Here is a 25,776-nt window from a genome sequence, read left to right as displayed (position 1 = left end):
CCCAGACTAGGGGAGCAGGAAACACTCAGGTTTCCTTCAGGTGCCCCCAGATCCAGCTGTTCTGAGTCTTTCCATTTACATATACACCTGAGGTTTCTGCCTCCTCACTTCTCCGGGTGCCTCTCTGATGCCTTCAAATGATCCTCTTTCCCTTCTATCTAAATCTTGTCTGTCTTTAAGGGTTCAATTCACTTGATGCCTTTTTCTAAGTTGTTCATAAGACTTCTCAAGTGAACCTTCCTTTGCAATAGTTATTTGCCTGTCTTATTTTAAATTAACAAATGAAAATTATATACACTTATGGTGTACAGAATGTTTTTTTGATATATGGATATATTGCAGAATAGCTAAATCAAGCAATTTAGCATATGCATTTTCTCACTTTTGGGTGAGAATACTTAAAATGTACTTTCTTAGCTATTTTCAAGTTTATAACACATTGTGAACTATAGTCCCCATACAACTTATTCTTCTGACTGAAATCTTTGTATCTTTTGAAAAGCCCCCAAAGCCTTTGTTAACTACCATTTTATTCTCTGCTTCTCTGAATTCTACTTTTTCAGATTCTGCATGTAAGTGAGATCTTGTGGTATTGTGTGCTTGACTTATTTCACTTAGCATAATGTCCTCTAAATTCATCCAGTTTTGGCAAATGACAGAATTCCCTTCATTTTTAAGATTGAATAGTATTCTACAATGTATATGTATCACATTTTCTTTATCCATTCATCTGTTTATGTAGGCTAAGTCCATCTCTTGGATATTGTGAATAATGCTGTAATTAACATTGGAGTACAGATTTCTGTTCAACTTACTGATTGCATATCCTTTGGCTATATACCCAGTAGTGGAATTGCTGGATCATATGGTACTTCTATTTTTAATTTCTGAGGCACTTCTATACTGTTTCCAACAATGACTGTACTAGTTTACATTCCCATCAACTGTGCAGGGGTTCCCTCTTCTCCATACCCTGACTGACACTTGTTATCTTTAGTCTTTGTGATAATAGCCATTGTAACAGGTGGGAGAGGTTATCTCATTGTGGTTTTAATTTGCATTTCCCTGATGATTAGAGATGCTGAACGTTTTTTCATATACCTATTGGCTGTTTTGTTTATATGTCTTTTGAGAAATGTCTATTCAGGTTCTTTGCTCTATTCCTCTTTTTTTTTTTTTTTTTTTGGTAGTACTGGGAATTGAACCCAGGAGAGCTCTACCACTGAGCTATATCCCCAGCCCCTTTTTATTTTGAGCCAAGGTCTTGCTAAGTTGCCCAGACTGACTTCAAACTTGTGATTCTCCTGCCTCAGCCTCTGGAGTAACTGGGATTATAGGAGGACACCACTGTGCCAGGCTTGCCTGCTTGATTAAATCTATTCCTGAGTTTTATTATTTTATAACTCTTACAAATGGAATTGTTTTCTTTTTTCTGATAGTTTATTGTTACTTTTTATAGAAATACTACAAATTTTTGTGCCTGCATATCTTATGTCCCCTACTAGACTGAAAGTTCAATGAATCCTAGAAAATTAATTGCTCCCCCAGCAGGTAGGAATGCCTGTAATTCTCATACTGGATGATCTGTCCAAAAATATCCATAGAATGAATAGGTTAATCCTGTTTGCCTGAGGGAATCACTGAGACCTGGGAGTGGTTGAGGGCTTTGAAAAGGTCATCTCAGTGTCAGAGGCAAATGTAAAAATGTCCCTTGCTCACCTTCAGTATGGTTTGTCTGTGGGTCCTCAGAGTCGTTGGGCTGGGAAATAGTTGTGGGTCTTTATGAGAATTTGATGAGCCATTGCACATTCTTACCTATCATTTCTTTCTGGATTGTTTCTCCCCGCCCTCCCACCCCCACGCCTCTTCCCCACTCTGTCACTTTTTTTTTTTTTCTGTTTTGTTTTGTTCCTGGCTTAAATAAAAGAAGAGCATCAATCCCTTCAGGTTGGAGACAGGTTTTCAGGGCCATGCAGCCTCTTAGCAAGAGGGTACACTGGCACAGGGTGTGCGGGGGGGGGGGGGGGGGGGGGGGGGGGGGGGGGGGTGTTGTCCAAAAATGCAGCCCTCCCTCCCCAGGGAGCTTTCCTTCCAGCAGAGCATAGGAAATCCCTCCTCACAGGATCTGTTTGAACACAGGACACATTGCATTTCGAAATAGGAATCCTGCTGGAGTCACCTTAAGAAGAGAGACCAATGAGTGCTACATCAACCCAGGAAAACTTTTCAGAAGAATTGCTTTAGGACCAGACCAACAGACTTCTAGGGTCATGTTGAGGGTGTTTTTTTGTCCCCAAAGAAGTAGGAGGTTGTGGGAAGATTTGAAGTGGGAAAAACACAATCAGATTTATAGTTTTAGAAAATGGCTTCAGTAGAATGCTCCTTGGAAAAGTGATTATGACAGGGAAGATACAAGATAAACTGAATATCTTATGGAGCCAGAAATTAAGGAAGTGCCAAAATAAAAAGGCATTTTGAAAGGACGCATGAGCAATCTGAAAGATTCTCAATGGCCAAAGCCAGAGTGTGAACAATAAAATAACTGAGGATGGTATTGGATTATAACCCACAGAATAAAATAAATATCAGTTAGTTCATAGTAATATAAGTTATTCTAGCAATGTAAGTATAAAAATAAATAAATGGGAATGAATGAACAGTTCTTCCTTACAGAATACAAGGGAAATGGAAAATTATCATTGGAACATCATAGTAATTGCTACAAGCAAGATCCACTGATAAAGCCTAAAATCTGTGAATGAAATTTTAAAGAGAATCAGAATAGTTGAATAATTACATTGTACTGCCTTCCAAAATATTGCTTAAATACAAAAGGAAAAACAGTAAATTTGCAGTAGAGAAACTCACAAATAGATACTACCTAACCAAGTGGTCAAGGTTAAAACATCACCAATAGTGAGACATCTTTACCTCATGCATATCTCCAGTACAATCACTGAGAAAAGCACACTTTGGTGTATTTCCCCAAAACCATGACCTTAATTTGATCAGCAAGAATATGAGACAAATCCAAGTTGGGAAACATTCTCCAAAATGCAAAAGTGCCCAGGTTGCCAGACAATGGTACATGCCTATAAACCCAGCTACTCATGATATTGAGGAAGGAGGATCACAAGTTAAAGGCCAGCCTGGGCAACTTAGCAAGACCTATCTGAAATTTTTTAGATTTTTTTAAAAAGGACTGGGGATATAGCTCAGTGATAGAGTGCCCCTGGATTCAATCCAAACAAACAAACAAACAAAATATTGAATTGAACACTTTAAATGGGTGAATTGTAAGGGATGTGAACTGTATTTCAAAACTTAAAAAAAAAAAAAAGTACATCTGGGTGGGGTGGCACACGCCTATAACCCTGGCAACTCAGAAGGCTAAAGCAGGAGGATCACAAGTTCAAGGCCATCCTGGGCAATTTAGTGAGACTTTGTGTCAAATTAAAATTAAAAGAGTTGGAGATGTAGCTCAGTTGTAGAACACCCCTGGTTCAATCCCCAGTGCCACCAAAAAGAAAAGAAAAAATTCAGGAGGAAGAGATCTTCAAAGGCACTTATACCTGAGAAGGCAATGAAGCCTGAAAAATATTTGGGTTTATTGTTGTAGCTACTGCTAAATTAGACAAGGATGAGGAGACAGCTTTTTATTTTTATTTATTAGTTTGGTTTTGATGGGCAGTGTCTGCAGAAATGTCAGGAAAGGATTGTTTTTAAGATGAAAGATGCCTAACAAGTTTTAAAAGTGAATGGGAGCCGGGCGTGGTGGCATACGCCTATAATCCCAGCAGCCTGGGAGGCTGAGGCAGGAGGATCATGAGTTCAAAGCCAGCCTCAGCAAAAATGAGGTGCTAAGCAACTCGATGAGACTGTCTCTAAATAAAATACAAAAAAGAGGACCGGGATGAGGTTCAGTGTTTGAGTGCCCCTGAGATCAATCCCCAGTACAAAAAAAAAAAAAAAAAAAAAAAAAAAGAGTGACTGGGAGGGCTGGCATAGTGGCATATGGCTGTAATCCCAGTAATTTGGGAGGCTGAGGCAGGAGGATCACAAGTTCAAGGCCAACCTGGGCAATTTAGTGAGACCCTGTCTGGGGATACAGCAGCAGCTAGTTGTAAAGTGCCCCTGGGTTGGATCCTTGGTACCAAAACAAGAGAAGAAAAAAAAGAATGGGAGGTCTTAGCTCAATGATAGAGTATATGCTTACCATTGTTTGCGGTCATGGGTTCAATCCCCAGCACCAAAAATAAAAATAAAAAGCAAATGGGAGGGGGCCTAGGATTATAACTCAGTTGTAGAGCGTTTGCCTAGCATGTGTGAGGCTCTGGATTCGATTTTCAGCACCATATATAAATAAAGGTCCACTGACAACTAAAAAAAAAAATATATATTAAAAAAAAAAAGTCAATAGGAGCCAGGTGTGATGGCACATACCTGTGATCCCAGCAGCTCGGGAGGCTGAGGCAGGAAGATCCCAAGTTGAAAGGCAGCCCCAGCAACTTATCGGGCCATAAGCAACTCAGCAGGACCTGTCTCAAAATAAAATATAGAAAAGGTCTGGGGATGTGGCTCAGTGGTTAAGTGTCCCTGGGTTCAATCTCCAGAACAAAAAAGAAAAGTGAATGGAAAAGATCCCTTCAGGATGTTCTTTCTGAGGACATAAATGGAGGCTGTCTGAGGCAGGAGGGACTGGCCTTGGCTGAGTAGAGGCAGTCCCTCCATTGTAATAGAGGAGATGAGGGGATAGGTAGGATTCCCATGGGGCTGGGAAGATAGTGGCAGGACATTTGAGGGAGTGTCCCCCTGCCAGTTTTAACCCTCTGGGAAAACAGGAGGATAGGTAGTAGCCCAGAAGTATGAGGAGAATAGAAAGGGAATAGAGTCGTTGCAGAGAATTGGAGAGCAACTCCAACAAATAGAATGGCCACCAAGACTGACAGTGTATCTGACATGGCTTTCCTTTGGTTGGGGCAGAGAGAGTGAAAAATAGTGTAAGCAGTGAGCATCAGGTCCTATCGCTTCCCCACTCCCATTCTTGCTGTGTGACTTTAGGCAAATCACTCAGTTTCTCAGGGACAAACACCTTCTACCAAGTGCAGACTGCTCTAGTACAGTGGTTCTCAAAGAGTGGCTTGGGGACCCGAGGACCTTTCAAGTTACCCATAAGGTAAAAACTATTCTTTTTTTTTTCCAAAACTACTTTCGGAGTACTACTAAGATACTGTCTGTTGACCTACAGTGTTCTAATCAAGAGATCTCAGCGGTCTTCTCAAACTTTGCCATCCAATGCAGTGGCCACTAGCTACATGTGGCTGTCTAAAATTTAACGTTCAGTTCTCAGTTGAACTGGCCATATTTCAAGTACACAATTGCCACCTGTAGCTAGTTGCTGCCATAGTGGACTGCCCAGACCAAGCATTTTCATCACAGTAAATTCTACCAGAAAAGTGATTCTCAAACTTTTTTGTCTGAAGACCCAACCCCAAATACACTTAAAAAATTGAAAACCCTAAAGAGCTCTCATTTATGTGTGTTCTATTTATTGACAGTTATACAGTGTAAGTTAGAACGTAGGAGTTTTATCCAGGCATGATGGTGCACACCTGTGTGGGAAACTTAGTGAGACTTTAAAAGTAGGTCAGTGTTAGAGCACATGCCTAGCTGGGATCAGCCCCTAGTAAGGAAGCCGGGGGTGCTGAAAATTTTAAACATTTATTTCATTCATGTAAATATAACAATAAACCATTGCACGTTAATATATTTTATGAAAAATAATTCCGTTTTTCAATACAAAAATATTGGGAAAAAATATCACTGTTCATTTCTATAAATCTCTCATGTGTGATTAGTAGAAGGCAGCTGAATTCTCATATCTGCTTCTGTATTCAGTCTGTTATGATCTCACACAGCATAGTCTCTGGAAAATCATGAGAGAATGAGAATACTAAAAACAGACAGTATCTTAGTAGTACTCCGAAAGTAGTTTTGGAAAAAAAAAAAAAAGAATAGTTTTGACCTTATGGGTAACTTGAAAGGACCTCGGGTCCCCAAGCCACTCTTTGAGAACCACTGTACTAGAGCAGTCTGCACTTGGTAGAAGGTGTTTGTCCCTGAGAAACTGAGTGATTTGCCTAAAGTCACACAGCAAGAAGTACATTGCAGAATTAGGCTAAACTCAAGCCTCTGCCTTCTGGTCTGTGGCTTTTCCCTTTCCTTTGACTGGGCTAGGATGGGCCTGGCCAGGACTTTGTGGGGGGGGACATGCTGCTTGGCTGCAGAACTCCTGGTGTGTGGTCCTATAAATAAACCCATTGTGTTGGAACCCCTTCTCTCTCCCCACCCCAGCAGCTGCTATTTTTGTTGCTGGGTTCTACTCTGGACAAGGGACGGGGGCAGGGGGATGTTGAAATCTAGAAGCCTTTGGGACTGTTAAAGTGACTGTCCTTTCTCCTGACCAACCTGAAAGGGCAGGGGCTGATCTGGCTGTCCATTTTGTTCCAAAGATCCCATACCATGGTGGTAGCTGAGGTTCTTGGAATGCCTGTGAAGAGGAAGCTGGAGGGGGATGCTTGGGCCCTTCCCCAAGGACAGATGCCTTTCAGAAGGACTATTGTGTCTTTGGTGCCAGTTGTCAGGAGGAGGGAAGGAAATTCTTGTCTGCCCTCTCCCTGGTGAGGTGGGGAGGGGACCAGTTGAAATTCTTAAAGCTAAAAGATGTTTTGGGCCAGGGATTAAGTGGCCACTGTCAGGCCAGGAGTGCCTTATGGGAACCAGGCCTCAGTCCTTACATCCTTTCCTTTGGCAGCCCAGGGCTGGTCTTTGCTGTGGGTGAATAAGTTGCTGTTTACAAGTGGACTTGGGTGTAACACTGGGACTGATGAAAGGAATTCCAGAAAGCAGCTGGGGAGGGGAGTGGAAGGGACCGCCTGGTGTTAGGGATGATTCTGAGCTTCCTCAACTCTCTCTGCCTTCCTGCAGCTGCCCATCCCTCCTCCACCCCAGCCCCTGGCTTCTCTCCCTGGAGGACTCTGGACAGAACAGCTGGGGAGTGAGGGGATCCTCCAGGGCCAGAGGGCCTTGGCTGAGGGACAAGTTGAGCTGGGATGGAGACCAGGCTTGCTGCCACCTCTCTGGCCCCTCCTCCTAGACCTGGACTCTGAGTTCAGGAAGGAATTTTGCCTGTACCCTGATTGGAGATGGATGGGAGCTATAGACCCTTTTCTGGCAGACAGAAAGGCCAGAATGGTCCTAGAAGCTCCTGTCCACCCCTGGCTTTAAAGAAACCAGGGCTGGAGATGGGGTTGTGGCTTAGTGGTAGACTGTGTGCTTAACAGGCCTGAAGCCCTGGGTTCAATCTCCAGCACCACCAAAAAAGGTGGTGCGGAACCAGGGCTCTATCTAACCAAGGCCAAAGAGATTAGCAGTCATCCAGACTCACTCAGCAATGTCTCCAGGTTTCCCAGAGATTCCTGAGCAGAAGTTTTCCCTTTCCTGTCTCTTAACTCTTTAAAATTGCCCTCCCCCCCCCACGCGCCACGCCCTCTAAAGGACATCCAGCGAGCTCTCTGTTCTTCCTCCCTGCCCTGCCCTCCCCTCCCCTCAGCACTAAAGTCACCTCCTTCTGAATCAGGCCTTTGTGGAGGGGGGAACCTCTCGTTGGCAGTTCTGGCGGGAGAAGCTTCCAGTTCAAGTTAGAGTTCTCTGCCCAGCCTGGCTGTAGCAAGCGTTCCAGACCCAACATCTGAGTTGTGCTGTGAGACCATGCAGAAGGATGTTTGGAACCAGGACCATCCTGAAAGGCCCAGGCCTGGGTTTTCCCAGGGTCTACACAGAGCTGAGCACAGAGGCCGTGAGTAGGAGTCATGGGTCCTGAGGGAAGAAGAGGGTGCTTGACCCCTGAAGTGGGTACTGACACCACAGATGGAGAGCCACTGAAGAACTGACTTAGAAGACTCTGAAGAGCCAAGTTCCTAGTTAGACTGTTTTGGAGATGGAGGTGGTAGTGTCTGTCTGCATTCTGTTAGTTCCTAGAGGGGTATAAAGACACAGAAAGTTTTCTTTTAGAAATCTTTTTTTTTTTTTTTTTTTTTTTTTTTTAAGAGACTGAATCAGGCTAGAAATGTCACTCGGTGGTAGAGTGCTTCCCTAGCATGAGCAAGGTCTGGGGCTCAATCCCCAGGACTACAAAAAGGTGGGGTTGGGGGATAAGAGTTTCCACTGTGTTGCCTAGGCTGGCCTTGAACTCACAGTCCTCCTTCCTCAGCCTCTAGAGTAAATGGGATTATAGGCTTATGTCACCATGCCCAGCTGTTTTTGTTGTTGTTTTGTTTTTTGTGTGGCTTTTTTTTTTAAGAAATCTCAAATTCAGATCCATAGGCATATGTTCCTCCCCAGTCAGACTGACAGTTTCTTGCCCTCTGCTTGTGGCAGCCCTGCAGACACAGAGAAGACTCTCCACCCTGAGTTGGCCCAGACCATCGGGTGCAAGGGCAGAAAACATTTCTCCCAAAGTGTGGGGATGAGTCACAGCCTTCCTTCAGCCAACATTTCCGGAGTCTCTACTCAGGCTTCAGCTGGGGCCTACAGAGCAGTGTATGCAGGAGAGAAATATTACCCCTGGGAGGCTTAGCAACTAGAAGGCCTACCGTAATTCACAAAGGTACTCACCCTGCCTTACCCTGCCCTGGGATTTGTAGGGGCTCAGATTTGGATGGTGGCAGTGGTTAGCTAGTGTGGCGTACTGGGTCTCAACCCTCCTCAGTACATAAAACTATCACATACACATACACATAATCTACAGCCAGGCCATGTGCAGTGGTGTACACCTGTAATTGCAGCTACTTGGGAGTCTGAGGCAGGGGAATTGCAAGCTCAAGACCAGCCTCAGCAACTTAGGGAGACCCTAAAAAATTTTAAAAATAAAAAGAGCTGAGGGACATAGCTCAGTGGTAGTGCATTTGCATTTGCCTAGCATGTGTGAGGCCCTTGGTTCAATCACTAGTACCACAAAAAAAAGAAGAAGAAGAAAAGAAAGAAAATTATTAACAGTGAGCCTTCACATCTAGGCCTTGCTCTTATCTGTTTTTTTTTTTTTTTTTTTTTTTTTTTTTTTTTTTTAGTAAAAGATATTCTATCAAACTGCCATTATCCTGTGTTTGGGTTTTGTTTTGTTTTGTTTTGTTTTGTTTTGTTTTTGCAAAGAACACAAAACTTGGGACTTCCCCTAACTTTAGCTCTGTTCTTTTCTGGACCCTATTTGTTCCATTCCCTTGCTTTGCATTCCTAGCTTTCTCTTTCTCCATAGTGCACACAGATGCTCATGAACATACACACTTCAACTCTTCTCTTTCCTGGAAGTTGCCACTGGGAAAACAAGTAGTATAGAATCAAGGGAGAAACTAGTGATCCCTGGAGCCAGGCCTAGGGCAGTGGGAGCTACCCACTGGAGAGAGATGATGTCCAGAGACCAGAGTTGAAGAGTGGGTGGAAATGGTTGAATGGTAGAGGTAACCTGAGGCCTTTTTTGGTTCTAACCCTGTTTGTATGGGAGAGAGAATATTTCTTGAATTTCTGTCATTTTTTCCCAGGCTTGTATATTTCTAAATTTATCAAGCATGATAATGTCAGAGCAAACCAAGTTATATTCAATGCATTTTTACCATATCAGAAAACAAAAGAACTTTGAATTGTTGTGGAGTATTAAAAATAAGTATTACACAGTTTTTCCTTTTCTTATTTTTTTCAGAAGTCCCCTTTTTACTATGGTATGCACATACACACTCAGAAAGAAGACTTCTCCCTTTGCCCATTACCTCTGACCTCAAAACCTCCAACTGATTCCTTTGTAGGGTATGAGGCAGAGACAATGGAGGCTGGGCCCACCCTGGTGCTGGTGTACTAGGGGAGACTTAGGGAGGGGCCTGAGAGGGCAAGGCAGGCTGGGTAGTATGTGAGATCTGTAGGTGCCCCTGCAACTGAGACCTAAGGGTGAGGAGCTGGGACCCAGTGTTGCCTGTGTAGCAGCTGAGGGTAACAGCAGGCTCCACAGCAACCCCAGGCTTGGCGCTGTGCATTTCAGCCCACCATAATATGAAAAGCTTCCAGTTACTGAGGTTATGCTGGCCACTATGCTTTCATTTTATCTTCCAACCACTCTTTGGACCAAGTATCTTTACCCCTATTTTATAAGCAATGAAAGAGGTTTCTCCAGCATCAGGATTTCAGTTCAGGTCTGTCCAACTGCAAGGCTCCAGGAGTCTGTATGCCAGGGGCCCTGGGACTATATGGAGTCTGCATGTAGTTTATTCTGTGAAGTTGGCAGTATAACTTGGATGTGTACAGAGAAGCTACAGAGGAACAGGGACATCCAGGCCTGTCCAGTGTGCTGTATGCTCTAGCCATATGACTTCAGCAGTGTCTTATGTCTCCAGAGCCTGCTTTTTTTCCCAGGCTGATGCCCTCTGCCAAGGTTGTGAGCAAAATCAGATGTCATAGTGCAAAATAGAAAAGTTCGGGCACTATGCAGCATATGAGATATTCAGTTCATCAGTTTCCTCATCTAAAAAAATATAGGCCTTGGGCTGGGGATGTAGCTCAGGGGTAGAGTACTTGCCTAGTATGCATGAGGCCATGGGTTCAAACTCCAGCGCCGCAATAAATAAGTAAATAAATTTTTAAAATATAGGTTTTCATGGTAGCATTTACTTCCCTTTGTGGTCATGAGGATTAAAGACAATGCATGTTTGGAAGGGCAGTAAAGCACCATGAGTGACTCTTAGTCTTACCTGTTAGCTGAGTGAATCCTGGCTAAGGAACTGGGGAGCTTTGCACTGACTCTTTCATTTGCCATGAGTGCTTTTTCCATCCTGGGGTTTCATCTGGACTTCACTCAGGTCTCTGCCTAATCGTCATCCCCTCGGTGCCTAATCATGCCCAACGTTGTATTTTGTCTGCCTCTCACAGTAATAGAGCAGAAGCTTCGTAAAGGCAGGGCTTTTGGACTTGTTCGTCCCTATGCCCTGGCACCTGGCACATAGCACTGCCTAGGAAATATTTGAGAAGTGCATGACTGACATCTCCCTCTGTTTCTCCACAGGTGAGGTGACTGTCTAGCTGCCATAGTGAGTGTGCCAGCCTAGGTGAGGGGCAGAGACAGGTAAGGGCCTTGAGCCTGTGTATGCTGGTGATGGGGACTAAAGAGGGGCACTGAAAGTGGAAGAGGTGTCCCTGCGCCACACTGGAAGACAGGAGTGAGGTTCAGATGCCTGGAGGTGACCTGCTGAGGGCCCCCCTCTTCTCTGGTACAAAGCCTCTAGCCACTTTCATTGGAGTTTCAGTGGGACAAGAAAGAGGCAATGGAGTAGTCAGTGGTAGACAAGGGTATCTACACTTTTACAGCAAGAATGGCTTCCCATCTGCTGGAATCCTCAGTCTTTATGCCAAAGAAGAAAGTGAGTGCTTTCTTCTAACAGAGAAATTGAAACTCAGTTGGAAGATAAAGACTAGACAGTTAAAATTAATGATGGCAACAGGAGGAGGATCACTTAGCACTGTGGGGTCAGAACACTGCTGTATTTGTGTGGTTGGTGACATAGGAGACTTTTTCATCATTACTATGTCTCCTACATGTCAGGTATCACATTGAGAGGAGTATGGGTTGGGACAGAGAAGTGAGTACAATGTCCCTACCCTCAGGAACTGATAGCCTAGTGGGGAGACTGTTTCAGAATTAACACAGGAGCAGTACCCAGCCCAGATTTGGAGTAAGAGCCTTGAGGAAGGAACAGAGCTTCAGGAGGGGCTTGGTGTGGGAGGTCTAGCCAAGTGGGAGGGAGGGAGTGGTATCAGGAGTCCCCAGCAGAGAGGCTGGTCTGCTGGGACCTCATTGGCAGTGCCCTCTACTCCTCCCAGGGTACTGGGTGCCTAGGGCAGCTGAAACTGGAAGAGGAAGAGTTGGAGGCAAGCAGGTATTCAGGAGGAGATGAGGCCTAGGGAGAGGGGCCTGGCTCCAGGGTCATCCAGCAAGTGAAACAAGCCAGGGCTGGGTCTTCACACCAAGCCCCTCCTGAAACTCTGTTCACAGGAACCCCTGAGTCAGTCATATCCACCCTTTGGAGGCCACATCTCAGGGTATTGTCCCATAGTGCTTTCATTTGACTCTCTCAATAGCCCTGTCAAGAAGCCCTGAGCATTTCTCAGAATTAGGAAACTGAGGATCAGTTGGTTGACCAAATGAGTGACCAAACCAAGCAAAGTTTTCAGTTCATCCAGCTTACATTGGGCAAAGCCAGCTAGAGCCTTTTAGCTACAAAGCTAGGGGTTTTGCCCATGGCCCCACTAACTTGAGCATGTACCTGCCTCAAACAAGGGACCTCTGATCCCCTGGACAAATCCTCATCGTCTTACCTGTTATATTAATGTATATTATTTAGGTAGTATTAGTATTACTACTACTGTTATGGATAATAGTCATGTGTTTTAAGTCTTTTTATGAGACAGGGTTTCACTCAGTTGCTGAGGTTGGCCTGGAACTTGTAATCTTTCTGCTTCAGCCTCTTTTTTTTTGGCCAGGGAGGTGGGTACCAGGGATTGAACTCAGGGGCACTCTACCACTAAGCAATATCCCAAGTCCTATTTTGTATTTTATTTAGAGACAGGGTCTATTGAGATGCTTAGCACCTCGCTTTTGCTGAGGCTGGCTTTGAACTCGCAATCCTCCGGCTTCGTCCTCTTGAGCCACTAGGATTACAGGTGTGCACCACCACGCCCAGCATGCCTTAGCCTTTTTAGTAGCTGGGATTACAGGCATGCACTGTACCACAGCTAAGTCTTTTTTTTTTTTTTTTTTTTTTTTAAGTTTTCAAATCACTTTTATGGACCTAATATTTTGTTTGTCAGTACTGAATGAGATTAGGTGATTTGGGGTGTTATTTTGTAAATGGGAACACTGAGTCCAGAGCTTGATTGACTTGCCAGTTCCAGGCTGACACCTACAGAGAATTCAAGATTTTCAGTCCCTTGCTCAGTGTCTGTCCGACCTACGGTACCATCAGACAGTACAGTGGTTTTTAAAACAATGCTCTATTCTCAAGATAGGAAGAGTGAGCAGAAACCTCCCAGGCTGACCGTGAGTTTGTCACAATGTCTGTGGCATATAGATTACACCTATCTAAACTCTGAAAATAGGAAGAGTTTCATCTTTGTTGTCCTCCCTCACCCCTCTTCATGCCTGAAGTAGCCTTCTAGGGCTTCTCCCACTTGTTCCCAGAGCCTGACATCAGAGGCCATGGACCAGCCAGCCAGTGATCCTGGAAACCTGAGGCCAGGAGAGGGTGGTGATGGCAGCATGGAGCCAGGCACCTGCCAGGAGCTGCTGCACCGACTGCGGGAGCTAGAGGTGTGTGTCTGGGAGCTAGTGGGAATGGGAGTGCACGCTAGACCCCTGAGGAGGCTGGGCTACCTCTCCACCCTGCTGCCAGGCTAGAGGAGACTGATTATTGCTGCAACAGAGCTTCTCCAAGAAGCCCTTTTCTTGCTCTTAAAGCTCTCCAACCCAAGTGGCAGCACAGGGTGGGCTGTCCTAACCCCCAAATGTCTCTCTTCACCCCTGCTTTTATACCTCTACTGGCTCTAGGGCAGCAGATGGTCACAGGGGACATAGGAGGAAGGGGTCAGATGACTCAGGGCCCAGGAGTTGAAGTACAAGGTGTGGATCTTCAAACCAAACACCTTGCCACATTAAGACCCTCTCCTCCTCCCTCCAGCCTCCAGTGTCCACCTCCCAGGGTTACTTTTGGCATTACTCACTGAGCTCTCCAGCCTCACTGCCTGACGTTGTGATTTACAGAAACCCAGTTGTCTCACCTCTGCCCTTCTGCTACTCCTGGTTCACCTCTGCAGGCCTCCCCACCTGAACTGTAGCTTGTAGATTTCTTTCCTCCTCTTCTTTAAAAGGAATTTGCCCTGGGGAAAGCAGTCCCCAAAGCTTCCCTCGTACCCTCTTTCTTCCTCACTCCTGCAGGCAGAAAACTCTGCGCTGGCCCAGGCCAATGAGAACCAGAGGGAAACCTATGAGCGCTGCCTGGATGAGGTCTGTGGAGTCTGTGGTGGGACTGTGCTGGGTTGGGGGTGGGGAGACATGGCTTGCTTGCTAATAAGCCTTGGGGCTTTCTGTCCTTAGGTTGCTAACCACGTGGTGCAGGCATTGCTGAACCAGAAGGTGAGTGACCACAGGAAATATTCCCACCCTCAAGCCCAGCTACCCAGGGGAAATGCCCTGAATGCAGATGGGGAGGGCCTTCCCCAGGACCCCCCAACTAGCTCAGCTAAGCATTCACTAGGAACTGGAGGAGATGACCTATCCCCCTCCTCCAATTATCCCCCTCTACCTGTTTTGGTCAGGTCCATGCTTTTCTTCCTGGAGGCAGAGGTGTGAGTAGGTAAGGCCAGGTCTCTGAGCTATGGTAACTATGGTTTGGACTTGAATCCTCCCCTTACCCTGGTCACAGCTGGTTTCCCCAGTTTGTGATGGTTCTCATAGTAATGTTGATATTGTGAGCATAAGTGGGATATAAATTTTACTCAAGTACTGTGGATCACTTCTTGACATAAGGACCACTCTGACTCCAAGGTCTTCTTCCATCTGAAATACACCTTTCTTTGATGTATGGTTTCTAAGAAGCAAAGAGTTGGCTCCAGGGATAGGAAAAATGGAAAGAGGATGGGATTTATCTCCCATCAGGGTGGTAACCCTTAGAAACTTACCATCCCCAAAAGAGGCTGTATTTGCATACAGGCACTTTCAGATCCCTTGTAGGAAGTTGCAGGAGAAGGACATGCCCAGCAAGTGCCCTGGGCTCCTAGGCAGGATCTGTGCCCCCTACTGGGATGAAAAGGTCTGTGCTCATTCTGCTCTTCCTGTCCCCACCATCCTTCCCTTCACTTCCTCTGCCTCTTGGACGGGTGCAGGACCTACGAGAGGAGTGCATCAAGCTAAAGAAGAGGGTGTTTGACCTGGAACGACAGAACCAGATGCTGAGTGCTCTGTTTCAGCAGAAACTTCAGCTCACAACAGGCTCCCTCCCCCAGGTGGGCACATGCCCTTTTTCTGCCCTCTCCTAGTCTGGTTCCTACTGTCTCCTGTCATCCGTGCTGTTTTTGCTCACAGACACACAGAAAAACAGGCCATCATCGACCCCCACTTCATACTGGGGTCTGTAGCCATCATGGAAAAGCCTGCCCAGCCTGATGGTTTTACACTTTAGATGGAGTAAAAACTACTTGAGTTCCCGCAAGCTTGGCTGGCCCTTGCGTCCTACTTGCTCCCCACCCAGCTGAACAGCATCCCTTCTTGCTGACAGAGAAGGTTCATACTTGCTCCTGCCTCGTGTGAGGAGATGGGTGGAGGCTGCAAATGCAATTATTTCAAGCTCCCAAGAGGCCCCTTTGGCACTGACATGGTGCTTCCTGGCCAGGGGCAGGGGTGGAGCTACACATAAGGCAGCCCAGGGCTTGTGTTGTGACAGAGCAGTCGGGAAGGGTGTTTCACTCCTGATAACTATGGGCACACTTAGTGACGTACACCTGTCACTGGTGTATACACATGTCATAGACAGTGGCCTCTGCTGTTAGCCCTGACTCTTGCCTTCCTCAGAGCAGCAAGAGGCTCCTGGTGAATTCTGGGCCAAGATGTCCCTTAAGGTTACTCTTTCAGGAACTCCCAAGGATATGGTTAAGACATAGTGGTTGGAAGATCTGGAGCAACTCATGACCATGATGATGTTTCTGAAGGCCCCATCTCACCCAGACATTGCAGAACTGATTCTGCATCAGCAGTGAAGACTATAGTTCTCCCTGCCCTATAGTCGTCCCTGCTTTGAAGAATCCATTCAGAAATCCCATGAGGTCCAACCACACCAGCCAAGTTCACCCCTTCTCAGTGACTGCTGATGACAGAGGATTGAACATCCTTAAATCATGTATTTTTTACCAAAATGAAGTCTGGGACCTCTTAGGATTTCGACCAATAGTTTTATCCTCCCCAGAGATAAATGGACATAATGGAAAGAAGGAAAACCCTGGCCTCATATAAACTGGGGTTAGATCCCTAACTTAGCCACTTCTTAGCTAAGTGTGACCTTGGGCAGATTATCTAACTTTGAAAACTAGACTCTTTTATCTTCAAAAATGGGCATGAAAATACCTATATTGCATATTGTTGCGATGATTAAATTAGATAATATATAGTGCTTGACCCAGCATGTAATCAATAAATGGTAGCTGTTTATCATTATTAATGTGATTTCAAAGTTATGTTTGTTAGGATGAACACTTCTTTGAGCAAATGCTAATTAAGCTCTTATTGTGAGCAGTGCATTTGCCAGCATATACGGAATTGAATTGGATCTCAAGGCCTTAGGGGCTGTGGCCTGTGCAGGGTGTTCATGACCCCACAAGATCTATAGACGGCCATGCTACAAAACTGAATGCAACAGTGCTGTCTGTCCAAGAGCCCACTCAGGAGGGAGACGGGCCCTCAGAAGGACTGGGGAAGATTCCTATTGGGAATTAACATTAGACCTGTGCTAGATTGATAGGAGATTCACAACGAATGACATGAGTATTGGGGAGAAGGGATTTCCTGTGGGAAGAAGAGCCTAAGTAAGGATCTGTGGGCAAGGAAGCCTAGGGAGTAGCAAGCTATTCAGCTTGGCAGGAACAAAGGATATGTGAAAGGACAGTGAGTGATAAAAGCTACAGACAAGTATCAGGGGAAGACATATCCAGGGAACCTGCAGGCCAGGCCAGGAGCCCCATGGGAGTTCAGACTTGTTTCCTCAGACAGTGGTAGGCACATTGAGCACACAAGTGCTTTAGGAAAAAGATAAAGAAGATGCTTTAGGCTGCCTTGTGCTGGGAGGTGGAAAGGCTACAAAATCAGGTCAAGGAAACTGATTGAAATGCCCAGCAGCATCCAGGCTAAAAGTGGGAAAATTCAGACTGAACTCACTGCTGGCGGATGACCAGAGGCAAGGCTGAGAGAGGCTACAGAGACTAGGATTAAAGACTGTAGGGAGTGGGGGTGAGGGAAGAGTTAAAACTGACTCATAACCAGTTGAGATGACTGAGAAGAGGAAATCACATTCTCAAGGACTGAGAAAAGTGGCCCTTGATTAAATCCTACTTTTGCAATCCTCAGAATAGATGAGACTAGGTTGGGGAGGCAGAAATAATGGCTCCCTGCCATCTTTTTTCTAAGATATCAGTCTCAGCCTTGCTGGAATAATAGGTGGCTATAACAGAAAGAGACCTCATGGTGACTCCCTTTTAAATAGGGGAGGAAGCACCCCAGAAAAATAGAGCAGTGCTGGAGATAGGTACCCTGGGTTAGACCCACTACTGCTCTCCAGACCTAAGGCACATATCTTTCTCCCCAAAGTCCCCCCTCCCTGTCCCATGTTATCCTCCTCTTAACCAGCAGTTAGTGGCAGCAGCAGGAACTGCACCTTGGACCAGGAAATGTCCCTGGGAGGCACACTTGGATGTGAAGGCCTGGCTTCATGACAGCATTGTGCTAACTCTCCTTTTCCCTCTGCAGATCCCACTCACTCCTCTCCAGCCACCTTCAGACCCACCAACCACCCCCTCCCTGAGTGCCGCTGAGGGACCAGCCACCTCTTTGCCTTTGGGTCGCTGTGCTGGTCACAGAGAGGTAGGAGAGGTGGGCATAGTGGTCTTGGCCTCCTGGCTAGGGGCTCGTCAGTCAATGCTCCACTGCTGGTTCCTAACAAGATGCAGGGGACGCTGTTTCTCATGCTCAGACTCTTGTCCATGCTTGAAGTATGAGCCTTCAGCCGTCAGCCATATAACCAAGAAAACCAGATTCCCACCCCCACCCCTGGTCTGTGAGCAAATGCATTAGTAATGCAGTGAGAGTCATAGTTAACACTTATGGAACTCATTCCATGCCAGGCACTGCACAGGGCACCTTGGGGCTCTTTTATCTTATTTTATGATTTTAAACATAATTACCATCTCATTTTACAGATGACACTATGAAGCTCATAGGTCAAATAGCTTGCTGAAGGTCAAGTTGCTAGGTAGAACTGGGACTTGAACCCTCACAGTCTGACTCCAGAGAGGATGTAGTTAACCACTGTTCCAGACTCAAGAAGGAGCAGGATAGCAGCAGGGAAGGTTTGCATGGAGTTATTCCCAAGCCACTTCTCCTTTTGGGGATCAGGCCAGCATTTTGGCTGGATAGAGAAAGCCTGCGTTTGCCTACAGTGACTTAGGTCTTAGCCACATCATACTCGCTTCTTGAGTCCCCATTCATTCTGGAACATGAAAAATGGACAGGCCTCCCTCCTGAGACAAGCATAAATGTCATAGTTATAGCTGGGATAGGAGGCTGGGATTTAAGAAGGGGATGCAGGGTGCCCACTCTACTGGAAGTGTGCCACATACAAGTTGGGGTAACCAGATCTCAGCACCCCTTGAGCCATCATACCCCAAGAGCTATGAATTTCTTTTGGGATCACAGACACACAACCAGGTCAACCCTATTCCTGGCATATTTTCATGCCCAACTTAGGGCCTGGGCCTAGACTGAATGCCCAATATCTAAGTCTTCTCACTTCCTTCTCAGGTGTGTTGGGAGCAGCAGCTGCGACCAGGAGGCCCAGGTCCCCCAGCCACCCCACCACCAGCACTAGATGCCCTATCCCCATTCCTTCGGAAGAAAGCCCAGATTTTGGAGGTGCTTCGAGCTCTGGAAGAGACTGATCCCTTGCTTCTGTGCTCACCTGCTACCCCCTGGCGGCCTTCAGGCCAGGGTCCTAGCTCCCCAGAGCCCATCAATGGAGAGCTGTGTGGCCCGCCGCAACCTGAACCTTCACCCTGGGCCCCCTACCTGCTACTTGGACCTGGTAACCTAGGAGGTCTGCTGCATTGGGAGCGCCTCTTGGGGGGCCCAGGGGAGGAAGAGGGTACCAGGCAGCCTTGGAGCCCTAACAGGGCCCCACCACAAGCCCAGAGCACTAGCTCTGGTGCACACTGTGCCCCAGGCAGTAGCTCCTCCTCCTCTTCTGATGAGGCAGGTGACCCCAATGAGGCACCTAGTCCTGACACCCTGCTGGGTGCCTTAGCCCGCAAGCAGTTGAACCTGGGCCAGCTCCTTGAGGACACAGAGACTTATCTGCAGGCCTTCCTGGCTGGGGCTACAGGCCCACTCAATGGGGACCACCCAGGTCCTGGGCAGCCATCGTCCCCAGACCAGGGGCCTCAGCAGCTGTCCAAGTCCAAAGGCCTCTCTAAGTCAGCTTGGGGTGGGGGTACCCCAGAGGCCCACAGGCTGGGCTTTGGTGCTACCTCAGAGGGCCAGGGGCCTCTCCCCTTCCTCAGTATGTTCATGGGTGCTGGGGATGCCCCACTGGGTTCGCGGCCTGGCCAACCCCACTCCTCATCTCAGGTGAAAAGCAAGCTCCAAATTGGGCCCCCTTCTGGAGAAGCCCAAGGACCCCTTCTGCCCTCTCCTGCCAGAGGCCTCAAATTTCTCAAGCTGCCTTCAGCTTCAGAGAAGGTTCCTAGCCCAGGAGGCCCCCAGCTCAGCCCCCAACTACCCCGGAACTCCCGAATCCCCTGTCGCAACAGTGGCTCAGATGGCAGCCCCTCCCCACTGCTGGCCCGCAGGGGTCTGGCTGGAGAACTATCCCCAGAGGGGGCACAGGGCTTGCCTACTAGTCCTTCACCCTGCTCCACAGTCCCAGACTCTGCACAACTCAGACCCCCCCAGTCAGCCTTGTCTACCACACTATCCCCAGGACCAGTGGTCTCTCCCTGCTATGAAAACATCCTGGACCTTTCCCGGGGCACCTTTAGGGGGCCTTCCCCAGAGCCACCTCCATCCCCACTGCAGGTGCCCACCTATCCACAATTGACTCTAGAGGTACCACAGGCTCCTGAGGTACTCAGAAGCCCTGGAGTGCCCCCCAGCCCTTGCCTCCCAGAATCCTGCCCCTATGGGAGCCCCCAGGAGAAGAGTTTGGACAAGGCAGGCTCAGAGTCTCCCCATCCCAGCCGCAGGACCCCGGGCAGCTCGTCCAAGAAGCCCAGCCAGGGGTCAGGGCGGCGACCTGGGGATACCAGCTACACACCTCTGCGGGACAGACTGGCAGCACTGGGAAAACTGAAAACAAGCTCTGAGGGGCCCCTGGGCACAGAGAAAAATGGGGTGCCTGCCAGGCCTAGCACTGAGAAGGCCCGAGGACCAGGGAGGTCAGGGGAGAGTACTGGAGATATGGTGCCCACCTCTACTAGACCCCTTGAGCAGCCAGAAGCAAAGGTGGTCCTGCGGGGGGCAGTGGCCTTAGGCACTAGCAGCCTGAAGCAGCAGGAACCTGGACTTGGACTTGGGGATCCTGGGGCCCGTGTCTACTCATCCCATTCCATGGGGGCCCGGATTGACTTGGAGCCTGTCTCACCAAGGAGCTGCCTCACCAAAGTGGAACTGGCCAAGAGCCGGCTGGCAGGGGCCCTGTGCCCCCAGGTGCCTCGCACCCCTGCAAAAGTGCCAACCTCGGCCCCCAGCCTGGGCAAGCCCAACAAGAGCCCTCATAGCAGCCCTACAAAACTACCCTCCAAGTCACCTACCAAGGTGGTGCCACGACCTGGGGCCCCCCCAGTCACTAAGGAGCCATCCAAGCCTGAAAAGGGGAAGGGACCTCCTTGGACAGACTGTGGTAGCACTACAGGCCAGCCTACATCCCCTGTGCCTGGCCCCTCTGACCCAAGCCAGGGCCCTGAGGGGCCAGCCCCACATTCAGCCATTGAGGAGAAGGTGATGAAGGGCATTGAGGAGAACGTGCTGCGACTCCAGGGCCAGGAACGAGCACCAGGCTCTGAGGCCAAGCACCGCAATACCAGCAGCATCGCCAGCTGGTTTGGCCTTAAGAAGAGCAAGCTGCCAGCACTGAACCGCCGAACAGAGGCCACCAAAAGCAAGGAAGGGGCTAGTGGGGGTTCCCCACTCCGGAAGGAGGTCAAGATGGAAGCCCGCAAGCTGGAGGCTGAGAGCCTCAACATCTCCAAGCTGATGGCGAAGGCAGAAGACCTCCGTCGGGCCCTGGAAGAAGAGAAGGCTTACCTGAGCAGCAGGGCCCGCCCACGGCCTGGGGGCCCAACCACAGCACCCAGCCCTGGTCTAGGGCAGGTGGCTGGTATGTACCAGGGTGCCGACACCTTCATGCAACAACTGCTCAACAGGTGAGGACCTGGGATCAGTTGGCAGATTCTTAGCAGACACACCTGATTCTGGACCTAAGACTGCCCTTCTGGCAACTTGGGCTTCCCAGAGGTCAAAAGGGATAGGATGCTGCTAGGAAGTCTGGGGGTTAGTGACCTGGCCTGGAGGATTCAAATCAGAAGTCGGGCTTATACCCCTTACTCCCCTCCTAACTGGCTGGCTGTCATCCAGATTTGCTGAGACCAGTTTTAATTTGAGAGGAGTTAACAGTCTTGGTTTTTTTTGTTTTGTTTTGTTTTGTTTTTTTGGTACCAGGGATTGAACCCAGGGGTGCTTAACCACTGAGCCACGTTCTCCAGCCCCTATTTTTATATTTTATTTAAAGAGAGGGTCTTACTGAGCTTCTTAGGGCCTCACTAAGTTGCTGAGGCTGGCTTTGAACTCCAATCCTCCTGCCTCCACCTCCTAAACCACTGGGATTACAGGTGTGCACCACTATGCCCAGCAAATTACCAGTCCTGTTTTTCAGGATTATCTTGTGTCAGATAAGCTGGCCTAAGGTGCCTGCATATGGGAGTCAAATGAATGCTAGAGCCTAATTGAGGCTAATAAAAGTCTTCCTCCAGCAACAAGGAAGGTCTCGTCCCATTTCACACTTTGACACCTGCCACTAGGGGGATCTGTGGTTTAGAAAAGAAACCCACTCATCTTGGGATTGCACTTTCTGTGCTTATAAAACAGAAAGTCTGAAGGAATTGGGCCTCAATAGTATGAGGTTGGGGTGGCAGATGTGCTCAGAAGTTCAGGGGGAGCAGGCAGGATATTGTGCATGGACCAGGATGTGACCTGATCTGCCAATATACCAGAGCACATTGACCCTGGGTAGCTTTGGAGGAGGTGTTTCACCTTCCCTCCCTCTACTATTCCCTGGGTTTCCCCCCACCTGTCAGAGTCCCTACCTGTTGCCAGTGTCAGGAGAGGTTGGTGGGAACAACCACCCCTGATATGTCCCCTTCCCCCAGATGTTTGCCAGCAGGTGCAACACCTGGAAAATGAAAGGTTGGTATATTAGTCCATTTTTCATTACTGTAATGAAATATCCAAAGCAGGCTACTTTATAAAGAAGAGGTTTATTTTGGCTCAGAGTTTAGGAGGTGCAAGGTCTAGGAGCTGAATCTGGGGATGGCCTTCCTGCTGGCAGAGTCCTGAGGTGGCATAGAATGTCACATGGCAAGAGAGTGAGCATGAGTATGTGTGCCTCTGCTGTTCTCTCTCAGAAGTCCACCAGTGTTCAGCCACACAGTCTCCACCCTAGTGACCATACCTAATCCTGATCTCTCTCTCTCTCTCTCTCACACACACACACACACACACACACACACACCTGCAAAGGTTCTGCCTCTAAACACTGTAGATTAAGTTTCCACTTTCATTCCCTTGCAATGAGGTATTAAGCCTTGGGGAACACTCAAATTATATCCAAACCATAGAGGCTGGTGTAGTCTTCTGAGTACTGACCTTACTCACCTTCCTCACCTCCCTCTCCTGTTACCCCTAGGGTGGATGGCAAGGAGCTGCCACCTAAGAGTTGGCGGGAGCCCAAAGCTGAATATGGGGATTTCCAACCAGTGTCCTCTGACCCCAAGAACCCCTGGCCAGCTTGTGGGCCCCGAAATGGCCTGGTGGGCCCACTTCAGGGCTGTGGGAAACCTCCTGGAAAGGTAAGTTCTTGGGGTCGGACTGGGTAGGAGGACTGACTCTGGAGGGTTCCCTTCGCTTGATCCTGGGAGCTGCTGGATGCATTTGTGGTCTGTAAGGGGAACTGAGGAGAGGAGAGGGGGTTCCAGAGGGCCTGCAACAATAGCCATCCTCCAAGGCCCTAATGCCCCTACTCCTCTGCTCCTGTACTCACATTCTTACTCCCAGAGGCACAGCAGGGTTTGGAGGAGGGATGGGAATGAACACCCAGGTCTTCTGTACCCACACAGCTGAGCAGTGAGCCAGGGAAGCGGGAAGAGATGCCCTCAGAAGACAGCCTGGCCGAGCCAGTGCCCAGCTCACACTTCACAGGTTGGTGGGACCGGGGCTGAGGTACATGGCAGGTACAGGCTCCAAGTGCCATCTTGGGGACAAACACCAAGTGAACTCTGGGTCTGCACAGAAGTGAAACCCTTCTTTACCATCAAGGGTACCCACTCTGAGGCCAGAACCCATGAGGGTGGGCAGGCAGTTTCTGTAGGATGGGCATGTTGGGCCAGGAGGGCCCTGAGAGTTGGAGTGGAGCCTGGACTGGAGTGGGAAGCTAGAGGAAGGAGGCAGAGGGCACAGCCTCCACCTTACATCCTCCATGTGCCCTCTCTTCCCCAGCCTGTGGCTCCTTGACACGAACCTTGGACAGTGGCATTGGGACCTTCCCACCCCCAGACCATGGCAACAGTGGGACCCCCAGCAAGAATCTTCCCAAGACCAAACCACCACGGCTGGAACCTCCCCCAGGAGTGCCCCCAGCTCGGCCCCCAGCCCTTACCAAAGTTCCCCGCCGTGCCCATACGTTAGAGCGGGAGGTGCCGGGCATAGAGGAGCTGCTAGTGAGTGGGCGGCACCCCAGCATGCCAGCCTTTCCTGCACTGCTCACTGCTACTCCAGGCCATCGGGGCCACCAGACCTGTCCTGATGGTGAGTGTCCTGGCGGGTGAATGGAACATCCCCAGGAACTAGACAGCTCCACCCACCTTCCTCTTGTTCTTGCACAGATCCCTGTGAAGACCCAGGCCCTTCTCCTATGCAGCTGGCCAAGAACTGGACCTTCCCCAATACCAGGGCAGCTGGCAGCTCCTCTGACCCATTCCTGTGCCCACCCCGACAATTGGAGGGGCTGCCCAGGACCCCCATGGTGAGAGTTGAAGGGGAATGAGAAGAGGACTAGGGGACAGGCGGGAATGATATGAGGCCACAGTAGTACAGCACGTGTCCTGCATATCCCAGGAGACCCAGCACTGCCCGGGAGGAGGGTGGAGGGAGCATCCCTTTGATGCCCCTCTGGGCAACCCACCCACCCCTCTTGGGGAAAGGATTCCCATTATTCCCTGGAGCTTGGTAGGTCTGTGAATAGTTATACCTGCAGCCCACTACCTCTCAAGTGGACCCATAGTAGCACCTCCCACCAGGTGGGCAGAATGTCCCTCAGCCCAGTGCCTCACAAGCTGGGCCAAGAGGTGGGGAGGAAAGTTCTCCAAGCAGTCCCTCCTTTCCAGGCCCTGCCTGTGGACCGGAAGCGGAACCTGGAGCCTAGCCGCCCAGCCTCTACACCTCAGGGCCCGGCGTTTGGGGGCAGTCGCACCCCAAGCACTTCGGACATGGGTGAGGAAGGCAGAGTGGCCAGTGGGGGTGCTCCAGGGCTGGAGACCTCAGAGTCCCTCAGTGACTCACTCTATGACTCACTCTCCTCCTGCGGGAGTCAGGGCTGAGGGGCTGCACCCACCACAGCCCCTTCTGGATCTGGGGACCACGGACTGGACCCACTCTCTTCATACCCCATGCCTCAGAGCCAGTGGGGCCCTGTCTGAAGGGACCAAAGAGGCAGGTGGATAAGAACATGACAGAGGTCCCTGGCACGCCCCACTGCCCACCGCTGCTGTGGAGGAGATGGCCATGCTCAGCTCAGGGAGAGACCCCACCCTTGGTTCCTTCACTCACCCAGAATAAGGCTTTTCCTCTAAGGGACTGGGGGTTCAAAGCCACTGCCTCAGCTCCCTCAGCTGCTGCTTCAGGCTGAGCCATCTTGTGGTGCTGGGCTTTCTGCCCACCAGCTGTGCCATCTCTGCCCAACCTGGCTGCTCTCCTGTCCCAAAGCCTCCATGGGGCCATTCTGGAGGCCCCTGCTGGTGGAGTTTGGGGTAAGGGGACACATTGCCTTCTCTCTCTGCCCTGGTCCTCCCTGCTGTCTGAATGGTGCTGCCCTCCCTTGCCCCATGTCTTTGGGGTCTGTTTGTCTGTCTTTTTGTTTTGTTTTTTTTATTAAGGCGCCTGGCCCAGTTCCTATCCCCCAACCCACACTACGGTTAATTTATCTGTTGTTAAAAACATGGCTGCTCTGCTTCCAGCCTCTGCTTCTGCCGTATCCCTAATAAAACATGGAGGCCCCTTCCCACCCTGACTTGGCTTGTCATATGGGAGGACTCAGGGTGGACAAGTGGAATCACCCTAGGAGGTTGGGGAAATGGGGCTTGCTTAAGCCTGGAACAGTATGTTGTGGGCTTCAGGAGATTCCCCTGGGCCAGGGCTGGGTGGGGCACAAGTCTGAGCAGCTCCTTGGGGAGGGAGGTAGGGAGGGTGTTATGGGCATGCACTCAAAGTGGGCCAATTTGGAACCTCAGGTGTTGGAGGGTAAACTGTAGCCTCCTATTGCCATGAAATTAAGCAAGGCACAACTGAGTCTTAAATCACTGCCACCTTCTAATCTCATATTTAAGGAGAGAGGATCTGAAAAAGGCCCAATTTCTGTCTCAGATTTCAACCAGAAGTTC

General features: G+C 48.9%; 1 protein-coding gene across 7 annotated transcripts in view; it reads left to right on the top strand.

Moving 5' to 3' along the window:
* Nckap5l (NCK associated protein 5 like) overlaps positions 1-25,399 on the top strand; it is a 34,207-nt gene extending 8,808 nt beyond the window's left edge. For 2 of the 7 annotated variants that reach the window (XM_047548380.1, XM_047548384.1), the window contains 12 exons: positions 11,105-11,164; positions 13,277-13,405; positions 14,030-14,098; positions 14,189-14,227; positions 14,977-15,096; positions 17,606-17,719; positions 18,656-21,270; positions 22,809-22,971; positions 23,239-23,320; positions 23,618-23,926; positions 24,004-24,143; positions 24,505-25,399. In XM_047548380.1, the coding sequence (XP_047404336.1) occupies positions 13,295-13,405; positions 14,030-14,098; positions 14,189-14,227; positions 14,977-15,096; positions 17,606-17,719; positions 18,656-21,270; positions 22,809-22,971; positions 23,239-23,320; positions 23,618-23,926; positions 24,004-24,143; positions 24,505-24,717 (3,975 nt within the window). In that variant the 5' untranslated portion in view covers positions 11,105-11,164; positions 13,277-13,294 and the 3' untranslated portion in view covers positions 24,718-25,399. Of the gene's footprint in view, positions 1-8,491; positions 8,669-11,104; positions 11,165-13,243; positions 13,406-14,029; positions 14,099-14,188; positions 14,228-14,976; positions 15,097-17,605; positions 17,720-18,655; positions 21,271-22,808; positions 22,972-23,238; positions 23,321-23,617; positions 23,927-24,003; positions 24,144-24,504 lie in introns of those variants that run through there. The other 5 variants (XM_047548385.1, XM_047548383.1, XM_047548382.1 and 2 more) reach the window with 5 other exon arrangements.
* The last annotated feature ends 377 nt before the right edge of the window (positions 25,400-25,776 follow it).

This window comes from Sciurus carolinensis, chromosome 4 (assembly GCF_902686445.1).
Source record: "Sciurus carolinensis chromosome 4, mSciCar1.2, whole genome shotgun sequence".
NCBI lineage: Eukaryota > Metazoa > Chordata > Mammalia > Rodentia > Sciuridae > Sciurus > Sciurus carolinensis.
The sequence above is the reverse complement of the archived record's forward strand: the minus strand, read 5'-3'. Positions and strand labels throughout refer to the sequence as shown.